This window comes from Camelina sativa, chromosome 6 (genome assembly GCF_030686135.1).
Source record: "Camelina sativa cultivar CO46 ecotype springtype chromosome 6, ASM3068613v1".
Lineage (NCBI taxonomy): Eukaryota > Viridiplantae > Streptophyta > Magnoliopsida > Brassicales > Brassicaceae > Camelina > Camelina sativa.
In genome coordinates, this window is record NC_141885.1 from 24,003,431 (window position 1) to 24,022,893 (window position 19,463).

Sequence of the window (19,463 nt, forward strand, 5' to 3'; positions counted from 1 at the left end):
TGATCAAATACTTAGATACAAGGAGAGGATCAAACAGTATCAAAACAAAGTAAAGATTAAGATATTGTTTTGATCAGACTAACTATTAAGATTTTGTTTTCATCATACTAGTGATCAGACTAACTATCTACATATGCAACTTCTAAAATTTTTTTTTATTTATTGTACTATTAGCAAACATAATCGATATCTAGAAATATTACAAACGGTATAGCATTGTCCCTTAGTAAAAACAAAGGCCCAAATTTGCAAACACACGCTCACCGAGTCACTCACTACAAATTTAAAATTTCAGATCAGAATTTTATTCAAATTCTCTCCAACAAATAAATTAAATAATTTTGTACTCCGGAAAAAATAGAAACCGAGTTCGTATTTTCCTTTTTTTATTTTTATATACAAAGATGCGGAAAAAATAGAAACCGAGTTCGTATTTTCCTATCTACATATGCAACTTCTAAAATTCTTTTTTATTTATTTATTTCTTGTACCATTAGCAAACACGAGAAATATTACAAACGGTGTAGCAATGTCCCTTAGCAAAAACAAAGGCCCAAATTTGCAAACACACACGCACACAGAGTCACACACTACAAATTTCAGATCAACTTTTTATTCAAATTCTCTCCAACAAATAAAATAAATAAATTTTGTATTTGGTTTACTCCGGAAGAAATAGAAACCGAGTTCGTATTCTTCCTTTTTTATATACAAAGAGGCGGAACATTTCCATTACTCTCTCTGCTCCAATGTAAACCGAACCGGTTCACCATAATGCTTTTCGAATCCTCAATCAAGTTTTGAAAATTAAAAAACCGGTTCTCTTGTTTAAATGTTGAAACCCTCACGATTGTATTTTTTACGTTGAAAAAAATCCGAGTAAAAATTTCTCACGCACGGTTCGAAACCATTTTTTAATGGATTGGTCAGGGATTTCTATAAACCGGTTGGTTAATCACACGACGTAGCTTTTGCCTAAGAGCATCGGCCCAAACAAGGCCCACGTCTCTTTGCTTGTTCTTCATCTCCACCATGACTAGTTCATTAGTTAGCCGGCGAACTTTAACGACGACATTGGCTACTCCATGTGGCCCTTCAAGCTTTATCGCCCTCTCCTTCTTCTTCGCGATTCTCAGATTCAACTGCTTCGCAACTTCCTCGACCTTCACCATAATCTCCGCCGTGTTCTCGTCGGAGACGAACTGGTCACAATGATCCGGCGTCACGAAATTCCCGAACAACCCGGAGAGGTTCGAGGACGATGCCGAAGAAATCAAATCGAAAGCGTTTAAGATTTTCCCGTTCTCCTCTAGATCGTAATCGTCGGCTTGGATTCCGATGATTTCGCTCGGATCTACTCCGTGATTGAACCACGGATCCTTTAAAATCTCCTCGACGGTGATCCTCAGTTCCGGATTCGGTTCCAAGAGACGGCGGAGCAACCGCCGTAGATCTGAAGAAGTCCAATCCGGTAATTTGTACTGAGCTTTGTGAATTTTCCGGTATAGTCCCATGATGTTGGGATCACGAAACGGCAAGTAGCCGGCGTTGAGGAGGAACAAAACGACGCCGCACGACCAGATATCAGATTTGGAACCGTCGTAGCCTTTCTTCAAAAGAAGCTCCGGCGCCACGTAAGCAGGAGTACCACAGAGCGTGTGAAGCATACCGTCGGGATGGATCTGCTCTTTCATCGCACTGAGACCGAAGTCGGAAACCTTGAGATCTCGATTCTCGTCGAGGAGGAGATTCTCCGGTTTTAAATCACGGTGGAAAACACCTCTCGCGTGGCAATACCTCACGGCGGAGATAAGCTGACGGAAATATTTCCGGCTAAGACTCTCAGTGAAACGGTTGCTGGTGACTCTGGAGAAAAGCTCGCCTCCTTTGGCTAGCTCCATTACGAAATAGATCTTCGTCTTGGTGGCGAGGACTTCGGAGAGGAGCACGATATGAGGATGACGGAGACGGCGCATGACTGAGATCTCTCTCTTAACGTGCGCCGTTAGTCCCTCTTTCAAACGCTTTTTTTGGACGACTTTGATCGCGACGCTTTCTCCGCCGTTTTGGAGATCCTCGGCTTGGTAGACTTTGGCAAACGCGCCGCTGCCGAGGAGTTTACCGAGATCGTATTTTCCGAACAAGGCCGACTTGTTATCATCTCCGACGACGTTAACGATGATTGAATCGGAGGAGCTTGAGTCTTCGGCCATGAACAAAATAAACAAAACAGAGCCAAATAGGGAGAGAAACAGTCTATAGTACAAACTCAAAATATTGAAAAGACATGCGCGCGGTGCCTCTTCTTATTGAAATGCCACAATTTGCCACGTAAGTCATTATTTTATTTTAAAACAGATTTTAATATTTGTTTGACTTTATGATATAATTAGATTAAAAAAATAAAAACGGAAGAATTAATCTTTATACAAGACAATTTCAAATTGGTAATGCAATACAATAATATATATTTACGATTTTACTCATTCGAATTAGATGCGATATACCATCCAGGTTATATAGATAAGAGTCAGTAATTTACGATTCAACGCTTGATCATGATTTTTATTTCCCCAGTGTGTGGTTCATGTATTTTAAATTCTTGTTGTTGTTTATAAACCAAAAAAAAAAAAAAATGACTTGTCAGGTCAACCAAAACATCCTAATTCCAGGTGGAATTTAAAGTCTTATAGTATAGTTAGTATATTTCTTAAGAAAATATCATCGTTGACAAAAAAAATTGTATCGAAAAGAAGAAGGAAAAGTTGGATATAATTATCTTTTTTTTGAGTAATGATGTCGTAGATAAAACAACGTGGATTGACGTTACTATCTATTGAAATGTTTATAAACAAATTATTCATGAAGATGGTTTAAGCTTCACACTACCGGTGTAGTTAATTATATTGCTTCTGTAAAAAAAAAAGTTTCCGGCATTGATTTTCTTTTGTAATCTCTCTTTGCACCAAGTTAATAATAAATTGTTGAGAGTACTGTTCTCTAGTAAAGTTGATAATAAATTTACTCGACATAATTTGAGACACTAATCAACAACAATTTATTAATCAACAATCTCTTTAAATTAATTTTGGAGGAACCCGTAAAATCCTTTTTGTGCTCTTTTTTGAGGTTTTGATTAGTAAAGAGATTTCAGACATTTTAAAACTCAACAAAGCGATACCTTATTACAGAGAAAGAATGAATGAATGATCTTCCAAAGTATACGGAAAAAAGCTTCAGTTCATCATCTCCAAGGAGTTACCGAGACTGTTTTATGTAAAAAAAAAAAAAGAAGGAACTAATTATAAAAGATGGTTCTTCAACTGTGAGAATTGGTTTAATTAACAGCTAAGTGAAACCGTAGTTACCCAATAAAACCAATAACATTATCCAATGAGTAAATACCGTTTAAATTTGAATGACAAATAATAACATTTTCAAATGTTAAAATACTGTTTGAAATTCAATAGCTTTATAATAACTACTTTTTGATAGCTGGAAATTTTGATTAATATATGGATTAATAATAGGCGAATTCTTTTTTCTCATAATTTATTTGAAGTTGATTTCGTGGATCCAAGTCATTCGTATGTGGAGTAAAATCATTTTAATACCCCTTTTGTTGTTGAAAAAGCCAAAATTTAATCCTTACACGTGAACTTCCGCAAAAAGATAATATATATGTAAAGAAGAAACAAAGGCTAAAACTCGACAAAGTAAAACAAATTAAAAAAAAAAAAAAAATTCCTGCTGATTCATATGGTTTCCCATATGTAATGTATTTATTAGCTTTCGAAACTGTATTTGCTGTATATATTGTACCATATGACCGTCGATCATATCTATTCATCTTAAGTTCGCGGATATAACATTTGGGCGTCATTGTGGAGTCATATCCTTGTTACACCCAACCTACCGGGTCAACGTACTTCTTTTATTATGCTGTGGAAACATTTTTTTTTTTTTTTTTTTTAGAAGTAATACGTCACGTTCGTTTTATCATTGAATAATGATTCTCATTGTTACCGTCATCACGAATAAAGACATCTTGCTTCGAGGAGACACCGTCTTTAACACCGTGATGCTGTATGTAAGCCATCGACATCGTCCGTACCATCACAAGAAACAACCACCGTCACTCTTAATCTAGGACGTTTCTTCTTTGTCACACATCGTCATGGTCTCATTTCTTTAAAGATATATATTATAAGCTCTACGAAGCAAAGTTCGCAAAAACATTAACCATTACTAAGATCTAGGGAGTTCTGATGATAAAAGTTTGATGGTTTTATGATTACAACTCATTCAATCAAATATTGAGGGATTTATATTTGCGATTTCTCAAAGTTGAATTACGAAAACACATTACAATCTTTAATCTTTTCCAATATGAAAAATAATTTTATATATACTCATCAGAGGAGGGGGAAAACGTTTTCAAGATCACACAAATTGCTTATAACGAAAATTTGTGTTTCTCTAAAGTCGAGCAATTCGAGCCCAAACAAAGTAAATACTCATCAATCAAATTCTATGTTGGCATTCTTTTTATAAGAGCAACAAAGCTTGTGTGTTGGGTTTACATATACAACCGAAGTTTCCACCCTAATAGATAAACACACTTTACCCGTTGATCATCCAAGATTCAAATGCACGCATATGTTTCCCACACAAAAAAAAACAATGTACACATATATATGTGAATATTCTAAGTGGTCATATATGTGACCCATAAATCCAAAAGGATTGGAAGATAAAAAGTAGAAGTAACGCAGTGACAATCTGATGGGTTAAAGAGAAGGTTTTGGACGTTGCAATAGAAGCGTGTGATAAGAAAAGAGACATGCACTTGAGCTCTACGGAGAAGGAAGTGGGGGAGCCATACACATCTGGATGATAGATGATTTCTCCTTGACGACATTTGAATTCTCCTAAACTCCACTCCTGTAGTTTCACAAATTTGTTTACAAGATTACTATACAACTGATTGATCATATCATATGTATAGTGTTTAAATGTCCATGCATATATACCTCAAGCTGACGACCAAAAGTGACAAGGATAGTGTCGGGATCGGCGTGGAAAGAAAGCGGGCCTTTCCCTGAATTGACACGGAACTCACAGTTCTTAGCCGGAAGGTGAAGGCTAAGTGTGTAATGAAGCATATCTTCGGTCTTCTCTTTGGGCAGAGGAGGGCTTTGCTCAGTTACGTTTTCATGATTGTATCTATAAACGCTGAGCACAGATTCTCCTCTTTGTATCCTCTTATCACTTTGTCTTCTTGAGTTTTCTACCATTATCTGCCCTAGTTTCCTCGCTATCCCTTCAAGTTTATCAGCTACATTCTCCATTTCTTCGCTGCAACAAATTAAAGATTTTCAATAAATTATTTTGGAAATATACTGGTTACTTGTGACACACATTTCACAACAATACCATCAGCAGCAAAAGTTCCTAGGTTACACGTATTACACAAGGTAACTAGTTCGAACGAAGCTTTTTATCATCTACCAAAATAAGTGTTATTGCCGCCTTTTCACAAAGTGTTATCAAAGATGTTTTCATACCTGAAGCAGCGGTACCTTTCAGGTCCGATATACTCGCGGGCCCATTCCATTCGCTCTTTCCACGACCGTACCCAAACGATCTCGTCCCTGTTTCCGACAACACTCCGGCGAAACCCGGTTTCTCTTCCTTCCAAAACTCCGAATACCCGACCCGATTCCCTGACAAGAGACCTAAGCTCCTCCCCTGATATCCCATGGTAGCTCACACGAAACGCTCCGAACTCTCTCGCGGATCGCACCAACCGATCAACCGAGCCTTCTCTCCTCGACGCCAATAACCTAAAATCAATCTCCGCGGGGATCAGATGACGTGAACCGCAAGATTCACCTCCAGAATGAGATTCGGGAAGCGTGAGCTCAGGAACCTGAACGGATCTCTCAATGATCTCGGTGAGAATCTCGCTGGCAGCGCAACGAGAACCTCTGGCTCTAGGGATCGGAGACGGAGGTGGTGGTGGTGGAGTCAAAGAAGATACGTTCAATTGGCTCCTGGTTCGCATCAGAGCCATCGGAGACAGAGAGAGAAAAGAGTCCGAAGGTCTCGGGCGGTTCTAAACTATGATCCGCCCCAAAGAAAAAGAAAAGAAATAAAAAGACTCGTTCAATTGTTAGAGGCACATCGTTGTTGTATTATTTTCTTTATAATTTTTCTTATAAGAAAGTGAGGGTCCATTACGAATTTTGTATGAAGCATAACTAATATTTATTGTTTTATGATATGGTGAATGATCATGATCATATGGGGTCTCTAACTTCATTTCAGCTTTGGATATTTGAATATGATTATGTCAGATGGAAAACGCGGTTAGACAGGGATGATGTTGCCACCTTTGGGCTGAGCCATTATGTGGGCCGCATTGAATGTGCAATCTTTCTAGTTGCTGCGAATCAATCTCAAATGACAAGATAGATTAGATAAGCCTTTAAAAGAGACAAAAAGGCTTCGAACTTCTTCTCTTGTGTAAGGAACATATACAGAAAAGGAGGGGAACTCACAGCCTTAGAAAAATATCATATCATAGCGATTATTAATTCAAAATGATTTTAAATGTAGATAACACACTTGACCAAGTCAAAATAATAAAATTTGTGATTAGTGAATTAAAATCAGGTGTAATATTTTTTTCTTTGGTCAACTTTTAATTATATTCAGTTTGAGTTTTGAATAACATTTAGTTTTATACTTAGTGAATTGTTTTATTTGGTATTTTCAGCTTGTTGAGTTGGTATGGAATAAAAAGTAGTAAACAAATAACAAAGTGGAAACATGCGATTGGATAAAATATTTTATGTATACTTTTGTGGCTGTCCCTTTTAGGATTATTAAAGATAATTAAGCCCCATAAACTACATTTTTCCAACCGAGGAATTTAAATGGAAAGTCACTAGTTAGCCCGACGTTGACATGAATGATCAAATCTTACAGAAACAAATTCTATAAAGTAAGTTAATAAGAACCCCAAGCTAGTCGAAACTCGAAGGGTCGTTATAACTAATTGTTATGTATTACAAAGTGTATATCATTATAGCCATTGGCTGTCTCTGAGTTCCAATTTTTCTCGCGGAGTAATTAAAAAACAAAAATCTGTACCAACCAAGTCTCGTTTTATTTGTTTTCTTAAAAAAAAATTTAGATAAGTGGACCAACTAAGTTAACAAGGATTTGTTTAATCTACATTTTAACATACAAAATAGAAAAGATAAGTGTGGTAAGTGAGTGTCCGCATAATTGAAGTTTGAAGGGCATGCATGTGATTATATACTAATTGGTTAGTCATATAGCATCTTCCGTACGTTAGTAAGGTTCGACAGTATGGTCCCCGTTCGATTAGTCTTTAAAATTCTTCTACTTCATAGGATTTTGGGCAATACGATGACAAATTTAACTATGCAAAACGGATTAGAAGCGCAGAACTATGTATATATAATAGTTTTAAAATCTACATACACTCAAAAAGAAGCTGTTTGTTGTAACGATATTAAATTTGTGTAGGTGTCGAAATAGGGAGACATGAAACAAGTTTTGTTGGCACCAAAGCTGTCGCTATCAAAGAAGATGTAATGAATCTATCAAATACCTTATAATCTCTTGTGCATGCTTCTGAGTAGACAATCCGCATCTCCCCTAATGATTTTGTTATTTCAAAACATTCACTTTATCGAAGAAATTACTTATCTTAAGAGAATTGCAACTAAATATGCCTTTAAGATGACACCATCATTAATTTGTTCTTCAGAATCTTTTACATTATCCAAGAAATTTATATTTATAAAATGTAAATTGCAAATAGAAGCCCTTAATCACCATTATTGATTGATTGGTTTCTCCCTTTCAACAATGTGTAACTATTATGATGTTTATCCTTAAGTTACTTGTGGCAAAATGATCGAAAATAACAAACTTATTAAACTCTTGTATTAATATATAAATTGATAATTTTCTGTTACGAATTCATAATCCATAAATGTGGTTTTCAAAGTAATAAGGCTCGGGTTTAAAACATTGCAAATGTATAATTACGTAATTAATTAGCTAAGCTATCTAAAAAAAAAATATCTTCTTGCTCTTGTTGAGGTTAATTGTTGATATTTGAAACATTAATTAGGCTATAGAGTCTAAAACCCTAATGAGAATAGGTTTTACCAAGAGACAAACCTAACAAATGATCCTCAAATTTGAAAAAAAAATTTATAGATCTTTTTCTGTCAGATTTACTTTTAATCAGAAATAGACAAATGAACATTTCTTTTTGTTAAATACACATATTAACATTTACTTGGTTACATGAGTAAAGATGTTATTCTTATATATTATTTTTTTATCCAAATATATTATAGAAAATCATATTAGTTTGGACTTACACCCATATCACTTTATTTGCTACACTCATAAAGGACAACAAAACGTCTATAAAGTGCATTAGCTGCATCAAGTTCTATAGCGCGACAATAATGAGATTTACCATGTATAGCACATACAGGCGTCGAACCAGAACAAAATCTTCGTCGCCATATATAATTTTGGTACATAATGTCATTAAGAAAAAAACTTCACAAATTTTATTACAATTGTTGGACTTATTTTGTTTGTGTAACTATGATGGGAATTGTATTCATTCTTAGTCATGCGGAGTTAAGTATAGGTGTAGCAATTGTAGATACATTATAAATAATAATTTAGTCCTATCAAGGTTTCTCTAAAGATGATATACATCGAGTTCCCAAAGCTGTTTATCTCTCCACTTTCATCATGAAAGGCATTCTAATTAGATAGGGACTTGATCTTTTCATATAATATATAAAATCTAACTTCTCAAATAACATATATGGGATAATCGTACTTGACCTTTGTTGTCTTTCTCTTCATTATCGGAATCAAACATCTATACCATTACATCCTAACAAATGAAACACATTATATTGGCAGTAAATTCCCGATATCATCTACATACTCTTGTCAGGAAACATAGCTCTCATTTTTATAACTAATTTTGCAACGCTCTTTATTAACCACAAAACAGACCAGTTACTTTATACTTGTAAGGCTAATGGAGTAGATCAAGATGAATTTGATAAGTATGACCCTGGTGACATTGTTCTTTATTTATAATGACGATTATACATAAGAAAATTATAGATACTACTTTTCTAACTTTAATTACCATTCTAATTTAATTAATTAATGCTATGAAATTGTAGATTTCAAGATTCATTAAACGAGAATTTAAAATTTTGATGAACTACTATTGTTTAATAGTTACATTATTATAAATAAAAATACATTTCAGAAAGAAAAAAATACATTATGATTAAACTTTAATTGTTATCACAAAGATTGATTTTCTGTATTTTTTTAATTAATTAATAATGCTATGAAATTGTAGATTTCAAGATTCATTAAACGAGAATTTAAAATTTTGATAAACTACTATTGATTAATAGTTATGTTATTATAAATAAAAATACATTTATGATTAAACATTAATTGTTTTCTTAATCTATGTGAAAATCTTTAAAAATCATCTTTTCTAATACAGAGGGAGTATTTTATACATACAAGTTGATGCTTTGTTATTTTATATTTAAGTTTAAATGACATTTCGAATATTCGCTTTCATATTTATTACTTTAATTTGTAACTGCGTATTGTTTATGCTTAACTAAGGTATTACATATTTTTAAGATGTATATACTTCCTCTATCTCAGATTAAATGTCATTTAAAGATTCATTATTTGTTTTAAAATAATCATCTTTTTAGATTTTTGATGTAAAATTTGATATAAAATAACTTCACTTATCTTAAAGAATACCAGAAGTTAATATATACATATATATATATATAAGGTATATAGCAGAAAATTTAATGAATCTCACTTTGTGTTAAATAATATGTCGACATATATTATAAAATGGAGGGAGTAATCTATAAACTGTTAGTAACACCAATGTGAAAAAAAATTGCCAAAACATAATCTGAAAGTAACGAATATAATAAAAGGCAAGAGTTGGCAAATATTTTATGCTCTGAAGAACCACCAATGTGAAGTCATATTATATTTGTTTTTTTACTATATTTGTCAACAAGCCTTACTATAAGTAGAAAATAAAGTTAAAAGGAAACACTTTAGTTCAGTCTATAAGGTGACTTTGTGGAAGTTAAAAAAAAAAAATCAAAGCAAGTAACAGGTTCCCAATAAATAAAATCAATTCTAAATGCACCAAATAATAAGGGAAGCGTACATAAATACGAAGGGGAAGGAACTTTAAACATTCTTCTTCTCTCTCACTCACACACAAACAAACAAACACAAATACTCGTAACCTCTATGGCAATCCTTTTTTCGTAGTAACCAACATATCTCTTTGTTCTAAGTGACGAAGTGTACTGATAATACTATCTTTTATATATATACAAATATATTTGAGGCATGTGCAGGTCCAACATGAACAGCAATGAATCTGGTGAGATTATAAATGGAGAATGCGATGTTTCAACGTCTTCATCCGTCAAAGGAGAAACTAGTGGCAACCCCAAATTCTCCGCTGGTCTCCGTCGCATCCCTTTCAATGAGGTTTGTTTCTTTTTTCCTTTTTTACATTTTCTTCTTCTTCTATTTTTTTTCATTCAGGATCAAATTAATATATTGGGAGACTGTTCAAACGAGTTTGCTCATTTTTGATTGATTATTGAACTATTTACAGCCACCTTTACAGTTTTCTCTGTGTGGTAAATAATATGGAATTCTTGGAAATTGGTTTTTATACTGGATTGAATGCTGCTTTTGACTGATTTATAGCATTTTAATGAATGAAAATGTAATGCATCCCTATATTTTTAAGAAATGGATTGAAGAAAGCTTCATCTATATTTCACGTGATTGACAAATATATTGATCCACATTTAATACATATTGTCTATGTAGATATGATGTTTTAGTTTGCATACATGTTCATATCTATGTCTAAAGATGTATCATCACTTTCATGGACTGAGAGAGATGCTTTTTGTGTTGTACTTGTACTTTTTATTTCTTGACAGTTGGGTTGTACTTACTTAGGAAAGTGTTCTATATATGTTTCCTCTCATTCTATTATTCTATTTTTTTTAACTAGTTCCTTTAGCTAGCTAGTTACTTAGTACAGAAAAGTTTACTATCTTGTTAGTACCACTTTTAATATAATCTAGTTACTTTTCAATATAGTTTCTTGTAATCCTTATCCAATTGCTTATGAAATTTCAGTAGTAGTTCATGATATTTTTACAAGTATATACATATATATATGTATGTGTCTTTATGTTATATAGTATAGTTTTACACGGTTTCATGTTTTTAAAATATCGATATTGCTAATCAAGCTCATGAATGAAAAGAAAGACATACATATAAGCTGATTTTGTGTGTTCAAAAAGAAAATATAAAAATTAAAACAGTTGAGCTTTTTAGAACCCATTATGATTTTTATTTAAAAAGATCCTAGAATGTTGGTACAGTTAGCCATTCGCTTTTTCTGTCACTTGTGAATTTTTGATTATTCAGTTCTAAAAGTTACAGAATTTAAACTTTTTCTCTTCTTTTTCAACTTTCTCATCCCAGTCCCAGTGGCCATGTGATGCGACCATCTTCCTCGTGCTTACAATTTGCTCTTAATTTTATAATGTTATATAATATTATTTTCCGTATTCTATGTCCTTCTGTTTCAGAAGAAAAATTATTTTTATTCAAATCTAAATTCATTTGTATCACTTCACATTATTGATACAAATAGATGAATTTATATTCAACAAATCTTTAATCAGTCTACTACTAAACATTTCTTGTATATGATATTAAAAGACTTTTTCCGTTGTATACGAAAAAATGATATCAAAATACTAAATCATATATATACGAAGGAAAAAATCTTCTTCTTTGCTCAATGCCGTTCTTGGATTCTACTTTATAAATATTTTAAAAGAGTTCATCAAAATCATTAAAAATGAATAAATAAAAGTTTGTTAGAGAGTTTTGTTGATTGGTTTTCTAAAATTTTGTAAAGTAATCTAAACAATCCATGTATTTATGTGATATTTTCATGACTTTATTTTGTAAAGAAAGTATCTAAAGTCATGAACAAATAACATAATAATTGAATTCATTAACAATTTCAGATTCTTTTGTTTTAGTTGAATAACACAAAACTTTTAATGATTTTATAAAAGTTTGAATCCAATAACCCAATTTTGTTAAGATTTTAAATGATTTTTTACAAATCGCAAACTAATAACATTAAACTTTAACAGAGTTTAACAAAATGTTGATCTTATAACAACAGATTCTACATAACATTTAAAATCTTTAAAACTCTATTCATATCTCAAACCAATAATCCCACTAATATTTTCTTGAGTGCGTTTAGCTAGAACTAGAAGCCTATAACACTAGAATAGTAAATAGTTGTTCTATAATATTTAAAAACCTAACGACAATCATATCTTTTTTATATGTTTTCCCATGCAGGTGGGAGAGGAGATGGCGTCACTCACAAAAATAGCATGCCCGATCGTGATGACATCACTTCTCATTTTTTCAAGATCAATAATTTCAATGTGGTTCCTGAGTCACCTTGGAAAAGTAGAACTCGCTGGCGGTGCACTTGCCATGGGCTTCGGAAACATCACCGGAGTCTCCGTACTCAAAGGCCTTTCCGTTGGTATGGACCCAATATGTGGCCAAGCCTTCGGAGCTAAACGTTGGACTGTACTTAGCCACACGTTCCAGAAAATGTTCTGTCTTCTAATTGTCGTCTCCATTCCAATCGCCTTTGCGTGGCTTAACATCGAACCCATCTTCCTCAAGTTGGGTCAAGACCCGGATATAACCAAGGTCGCCAAAATCTACATGCTCTTTTTCGTCCCTGAGCTCCTGGCTCAGGCCATGCTCCACCCCCTACGAACGTTCCTCAGAACGCAAGGCCTGACTTCACCGCTAACAATATCTGCCATTGTATCCATTCTTCTTCATCCTCTCTTCAACTACGTCTTCGTCGTACGTATGCGTTTAGGCGTTAAGGGTGTTGCGATCGCAATGGCTTTTAACACTATGAATATCAACGTGGGACTTCTAGTTTACACGTGCTTCTCGGATTCTATCATCAAACCGTGGGAAGGGCTGGCTTTGCGGTCCCTTTTCCGCGGCTGGTGGCCACTGCTTTCTCTAGCCGCACCAAGCGCTATCTCGGTGTGCTTGGAGTATTGGTGGTATGAGATCATGCTTTTTCTTTGTGGGCTTCTTGGGAACCCTAAAGCAAGTGTAGCCGCCATGGGAATACTGATTCAGACCACGGGGATATTATACGTAGTCCCGTTTGCGATAAGCAGCGCCATAGCAACCCGTGTAGGACACGCGTTAGGAGGCGGCCAACCCACACGGGCTCAATGTACGACTGTGATTGGTTTGATACTTGCTGTCGCGTACGGCTTAGCAGCTGCTGTTTTTGTAACGGCGCTTAGGTCGGTTTGGGGAAAGATGTTCACGGATGAACCGGAGATTCTCGGGCTGATTTCATCCGCGCTTCCTATATTGGGGCTTTGTGAGATTGGAAACTCGCCGCAGACAGCTGCATGCGGAGTCTTGACGGGGACGGCGAGGCCTAAAGATGGTGCACGCGTTAACCTATGCGCATTCTACATTGTAGGGTTGCCTGTGGCAGTCACGACCACGTTTGGGTTTAAGGTTGGGTTTCGTGGGCTATGGTTTGGACTGTTGGCTGCACAGATGACGTGTTTGGTTATGATGCTTTATACGTTGATCCGTACGGACTGGGGCCATCAAGTGAAGCGGGCTGAGGAACTTACCTCCGCTGCAGCCGATAAAAGTCACTCGGAAGAAGAAACCGTCCATGCTGAAGTAGAAGACGAAGATGATGTTGGTAGTAATGATCTGGAGATTGGTTTACTACAAAACACGAAATGACTAATCTAGAAATGTTAAAATTATCAATCGACAATTTTAACGGATTTTTAATGATATAGGAATTATTTTTTGGCAAACTAAAATACCAAAGATATTAGATTTAATTTGTGTCAGAACTGTTAACCAATATTTTGGCCAAAGAGTCACTATCATTTAATTATTTTGAGCTTAGCTTTTATTAACATGTGAGCTAATTTGGTCTTTATATATTTTCCTTTTTTCACATATTTATCTTTGTATGTGTATGTCGGGATTCAGAACTCAGAAGTATGTAGTGAAGAACAGTTGTCACGATATTGGATGTCAAATGGCTTTGATCAGTGTATACAACAAGCAACAAGCCTGATTCGGTCCAAACCCAACCCAACAAGCAGCAATAAACTTATTTTTTATTAAGTTTGTAGGAAAATTGTAAAACCAGTTTGGTAGAAAATTAGTAAAATTGAATTTCCTACTAATATTTTGAGAGGAAAATAGTCAGAAACCCTCCTTCCACTTTCCTTCAAAATTCTTATAAAAAATTTTTAGTAGGACTTTCGTAAGAAATTTTCTTCGAATTTCTTTCCAAAATCGATTTCCTACGGGCGTTTACCTCCATTTTTTTTGAAGGAAAATGGTAGAAAACAAGTGTTTCCTTCCATTTTCCTTTGTAATCTGCGATAGGAAATTGAATGTTTTCTTGTAGTGTCCACCCCTACCCAATCATATGTGGTAGACCTAAACCATTGCTTAATTCTCTTTTGTTTGACAGATAACTGTACAAAAATCTAGAGTGATCCACAATAATTGTTAATATACTAGTATTAAGAAGATTAATTATGTATACATTTTCTCCAACCTATATGTGTGTGTATCATGTATTTCTATATTGAATCAATCACAACATCTTGCATCATCCTGTCTAGCTATATGGTACGTATACCTAAAATACCTTCTTCTTTTCTTTTTTTTCCTCTCGTAAAAGTTGTTGTCGACCATCGTTTTATATATCCACCTCCAACAACACTTACCTGATTACCTCTCGCTAGAATAATCGTTGAGATCATGGTTACCAATATTATCAATATACGTTCATGTGCCCCTGCCCCCATACGGCTTGAAAATCTCAAATGTCGCGAAATGCACCAAAACTTACCAGACACGTATAATTCTAGATTTCATCTTAATTTCCATGTGAAATTTTAATTACACCATCTTTTAATAAGATGATTCTTTCAATCCCGAACAAATTGAGTCGCAGTATAGCATTGACAGTATTCTTATTTTGAATCCTCCTACTTAGTATAGTTACGTTCAGGCCCGACGCTGGCCCAATGCAAGAAGTGCATTTGAACCCAAATTCATTTTATTGTTTTTTAACTTTACCCAAACTATTTAATAAACTCTGAACAATATAATTGTCTTTCTTCTCTTTTTTTATGCAACATATCGTTGCTTCTCCCGTTCTATTTTGTTTTCAACAAAATTATGCAACTACAACTAGCTACCTCAAAATCTGGTAAGTAATTCGAATACCCAATGGATAAAACTTGTATCTTCCTCCTAATTTTGATTAGACCCTTAGTGATTTCTTCCTACTCATACTTAACCTTTCATATTTTGTTTGGATAAATCAGTTTTTGGGTTTTTTGTTTCTCCAATCAAATTTTTTTTTCTAGACATTCACTTTTGCACCGGCTGTAGCTGATGTTTAAGCCGAGCCTGGTTACGTTCATGTTTGAGTTATATTAATTTTTTTCATAGGTTTCTATAAATCAAAATTACTTTACAAAGAATATATATATATATATATATATATCCTCTTTTAGTATTCTTTCTCTATTGTCATTTCCGTCTCAGGCTTTTTCACCAAGTTTGATTGCAATTTCTAACAAGTGTTGAGGTTGAAATGTATTGCAATTTCTAACACACATATTACAGTTAAAATAAGGGATCAATTTTTATAAGTCGTCCTGATAAAGTTAAAATGTACCTCATAGAATTCTGGTGGATCGTACCAGTAAAACACACTACACCTAGTTTTACCAAATAAGGCTAGAAATAGTACTATAGTAGTTATGGGACGAAGGAGTGGCAAAGCCAATAATTATAGAATTCAGGCAACCGACCGTACGTGCCCCATCTTACCATATAGAATTCAGGCAACCGACCGTACGTGCCCCATCTTACCAATGTGTCATGCATAATCAGTGGTGGATCCAAAAACCTTTTTTAACGGGATCGAAGATATAATTCAAAGAGAAATTGTTTTATAACATGAATGTTTTCTTTTGTCAAATAGACTCATGCTATAAATTAAGTTAGATTTTTTGCTCTATTAGAAAAAGAAAATGAGAAGAAAAAAAACATATAAAAAGATAGAATTTTTAAAAATGAGCTGCCGAAATATGAAAAGGAAATGAAAAACAAATTTGATTATAGGTTTTGGACTAAAGAAACTATTTTTGTGAGTTCATTATAATAAATTGCATTAAAATTCATAAATTTAAACCATATAATATATATATATATATATATTTTTTTAATACATGGAGGGTCATTTGACCCCACACCATTCTACTTGGATCGGCCATTGTGCATAATGCATTCAGTATTTATTATGTTTATCAGTCAATAAAGACGACCCTTCTACATACAATATGTGCTGTGGGACGGCAGGACTAACCGACACCTTCTCGGTGTATATATCTTTCCTTACGGAGGAAAGCGTTTATACAAAAGAACCAATTGTGTTTTAATAACGTAGAGACATCCTAAAAGAAAAATCCCTATTTGAAAAATTTTAAAACCTCCAACTGTTTTCAAGGCTATATAGGAGTCAAAAATAAACTAAGGCTTTTTCGTTTGTTGATATATTTATCTTGTCCATTAACTTTTGATTTGAGAGAATATCGTCTATTCATTCGAAAAAGGGTAGACTTATGCAGTCACTCTTTCGATACAAAAAAACAAAAAAGAAACTTTAATTTGTAAAACAGTTTTTGTGTTGGATACACGATGTTTAGTGATATCCAAAGTCCTACATAGTTAGGATATAGGACCTGTACATTAACTAAGGGCAACAACCAACTACTCCGATCCGTTACTACTCTATAAACACTCACCCCCAACACTCTTCACCATCCATCACTACACACATCTCCTTTTGTAAACCAACAAATAAGAAAAAAAGAGGCCTACGTCAGTGATCAATATGGCCAAAGGGATGAAGTTTGCATGCTTGGTCTTGGCATGCATGATTGTGGTTGGTCCAATCACAGCTAACGCGGCTCTGCTCAGTTGTGAGGCCGTTCACAACTACTTGGCACCGTGCATTGTCTACGTGATACAAGGTGGTGTCATGCCCCGAGGTTGCTGCAACGGCGTCAGAAACCTTTACAGCACGGCCCATTCGACCGCAGACCGTCAGCAAATTTGCGGTTGCATTCAACAGAACGCTAGACGCGTAGGATCTGTTCTTAACCCTGGCCGTGCAGCTGGAATTCCTAAGGCATGTGGAGTCAAAATTCCATACAAGATCAGCTATAGCCTCAACTGCAAGACGTATCTTAATCTCTCTCACCCCACCCCCTCTCAGATATATATATATATATATATATATATGCACATATACCGTAAATTAAAGGAGTTTTAGATAATAAAAAACTATATCTATGCATGTGTTATAACGGTGTTGTATCATGTGGTTGCAGCGTGAGGTGATGAGCGACGGTGAGATGAAGCTACTCGCGGAAGTTTCGAATAATAAAAAATGGACGAGATAATATTAAGTAATTATGTTCGAACTTCGAATGGCTGTTTTTAATTTCTATCATGGTGTTCCCGTTATGTAGTCGTCTGTGTGTACTATGTTCCCAAAGAACGTTATATGAATTTCAGACTTGAAGTTTATTGATTAAGTTACTCTATATTTTTACTAAAGCTTTCAATTTAGTTCAATCGACGATATGAGAATCTTGATAATTTTGCATTACATTGGGAAGTGTTAACATCGACTATCATGGCAATTCAAAAAAATAAAGTTAACTTATATCAAGGATCAATCAAGAATCAATCAAACATATGTTAAGCACTATCATATCATCTATTTATGTCAAGTGTATAATCTGTAATTAGAACGCTCTAGAACTTCATACTTGTATAAATAGGATGTAAGGCATTGTAATATAATCATTCATTCAAGTTACAAATCATTCTCTATATGGTATCAGAGCATATACGACTCCCAAAAATCTAATTATTATTATTTTTTTCCATCGTCTTTCTTCTTTCTTACCTTGTTTGTCTCCTTCCATGGCTACTGCAAACTCTGAAACCCTTTCTGTCAATGGTGCCACTCTCTCTCACATCAACATGTCAAGTGTCACTAAGCTTACTGCTTCCAACTATATCATGTGGAGCCGTCAGATTCACGCTCTTCTCCATGGCTATGGTCTCTCCAGCCACCTTGATGCGTCTGCCCCGATCCCTGCTCAGCGCATCACCGTTGATGATGTCGTCAAACCAAATCCTGATTTTGATACGTGGACCAGACAAGACCAACTGATCTACAGCGCTCTCATTGGTGCTCTCTCCATCACCGTACAGCCGACAGTCTCGCGTGCTACCACGTCCGCTGAAGTTTGGGCCACTCTTGCCGCTACCTATGCCAAACCAAGTCGTGGTCACATCAAGCAGCTTCAACATCAAATCAAACAATGGACCAAGGGTACTCGTACTATTGATGAGTATGTTCTTGGTCTCACCACCAGGTTTGATTCCCTTGCTTTACTCGGCAAGATCATTGATCATGAAGATCAAATCGACTTCATTCTCGGTGGTCTTTCTGAAGATTACAAATCCGTTGTGGACCAGCTGGAAGGTCGTGACATTTCTCCTAGCCTTACTGAGATCCATGAAAAACTGCTTAACCATGAGGCTAAGCTCATCTTTGCTCCCGCTCCTGCAACCTTTCCCATCACCGCCAACTATGTCAACAATACCCGCAGCAACGGTCGGTTCGGTTCCAAACCATACCAGAATCACCAGCAACAATGGAAGCCCCAGTTTCCTCCTCGTGGTCAGGAGACCCGCTCACCCCGACCATATCTTGGTAAGTGTCAGATCTGTGGTATGCAAGGACACTCGGCCAAGCGTTGTCCGCAGTTTCAGATGCTGACCGGTTCCACCATGGCTAATCCCGCTCTGCTTCCAACACTGCCGTATCCACCAACCAACTGGCAGCTAAGGGCACATCTTACCACTGCTCAACCCACGTCTCTCACCAACAATCTGTGGGTCTTGGACTCTGGCGCTACTCATCACATAACTTCTGATCTAAGCAATCTTTCTCTTCATCAACCATATAACGGTAGTGAGGAGGTGCTCATTGGCGATGGCTCTGGTTTAAAGATTACACATACTGGTTCCACATCTCTTCCCTCCTCCTCTACTGCTTTAAC

At 35.3% G+C, this 19,463-nt stretch overlaps 4 protein-coding genes across 4 annotated transcripts; 2 read left to right on the forward strand and 2 right to left on the reverse strand.

The window, feature by feature from the left end:
- Positions 1-455: 455 nt before the first annotated feature.
- LOC104792655 (CBL-interacting serine/threonine-protein kinase 22) lies at positions 456-2,785 on the reverse strand. Its single transcript, XM_010518844.3, has one exon. It carries the CDS (start codon positions 2,211-2,213, stop codon positions 927-929), a length of 1,287 nt encoding a protein of 428 aa, XP_010517146.1. The 5' UTR covers positions 2,214-2,785; the 3' UTR covers positions 456-926.
- A 1,729-nt stretch (positions 2,786-4,514) lies between these two features.
- LOC104792656 (gibberellin 2-beta-dioxygenase 8-like) lies at positions 4,515-6,229 on the reverse strand. The gene is made up of 3 exons (XM_010518845.2): positions 5,568-6,229; positions 5,034-5,358; positions 4,515-4,944 (listed from the first exon to the last, which is right to left on the reverse strand). Exons 1-3 carry the CDS (start codon positions 6,074-6,076, stop codon positions 4,717-4,719), a joined length of 1,062 nt encoding a protein of 353 aa, XP_010517147.1. The 5' UTR covers positions 6,077-6,229; the 3' UTR covers positions 4,515-4,716.
- Positions 6,230-12,561: 6,332 nt separating this feature from the next.
- LOC104699301 (protein DETOXIFICATION 53) lies at positions 12,562-14,022 on the forward strand. Its single transcript, XM_010414626.2, has one exon. The coding sequence runs from the start codon at positions 12,562-12,564 to the stop codon at positions 14,020-14,022; it is 1,461 nt and encodes a 486-aa protein (XP_010412928.2).
- A 3,112-nt stretch (positions 14,023-17,134) lies between these two features.
- On the forward strand, positions 17,135-17,921 carry LOC104792658 (non-specific lipid-transfer protein 1). Its single transcript, XM_010518846.3, has 2 exons — positions 17,135-17,565; positions 17,715-17,921. Exons 1-2 carry the CDS (start codon positions 17,216-17,218, stop codon positions 17,722-17,724), a joined length of 360 nt encoding a protein of 119 aa, XP_010517148.1. The 5' UTR covers positions 17,135-17,215; the 3' UTR covers positions 17,725-17,921.
- The last annotated feature ends 1,542 nt before the right edge of the window (positions 17,922-19,463 follow it).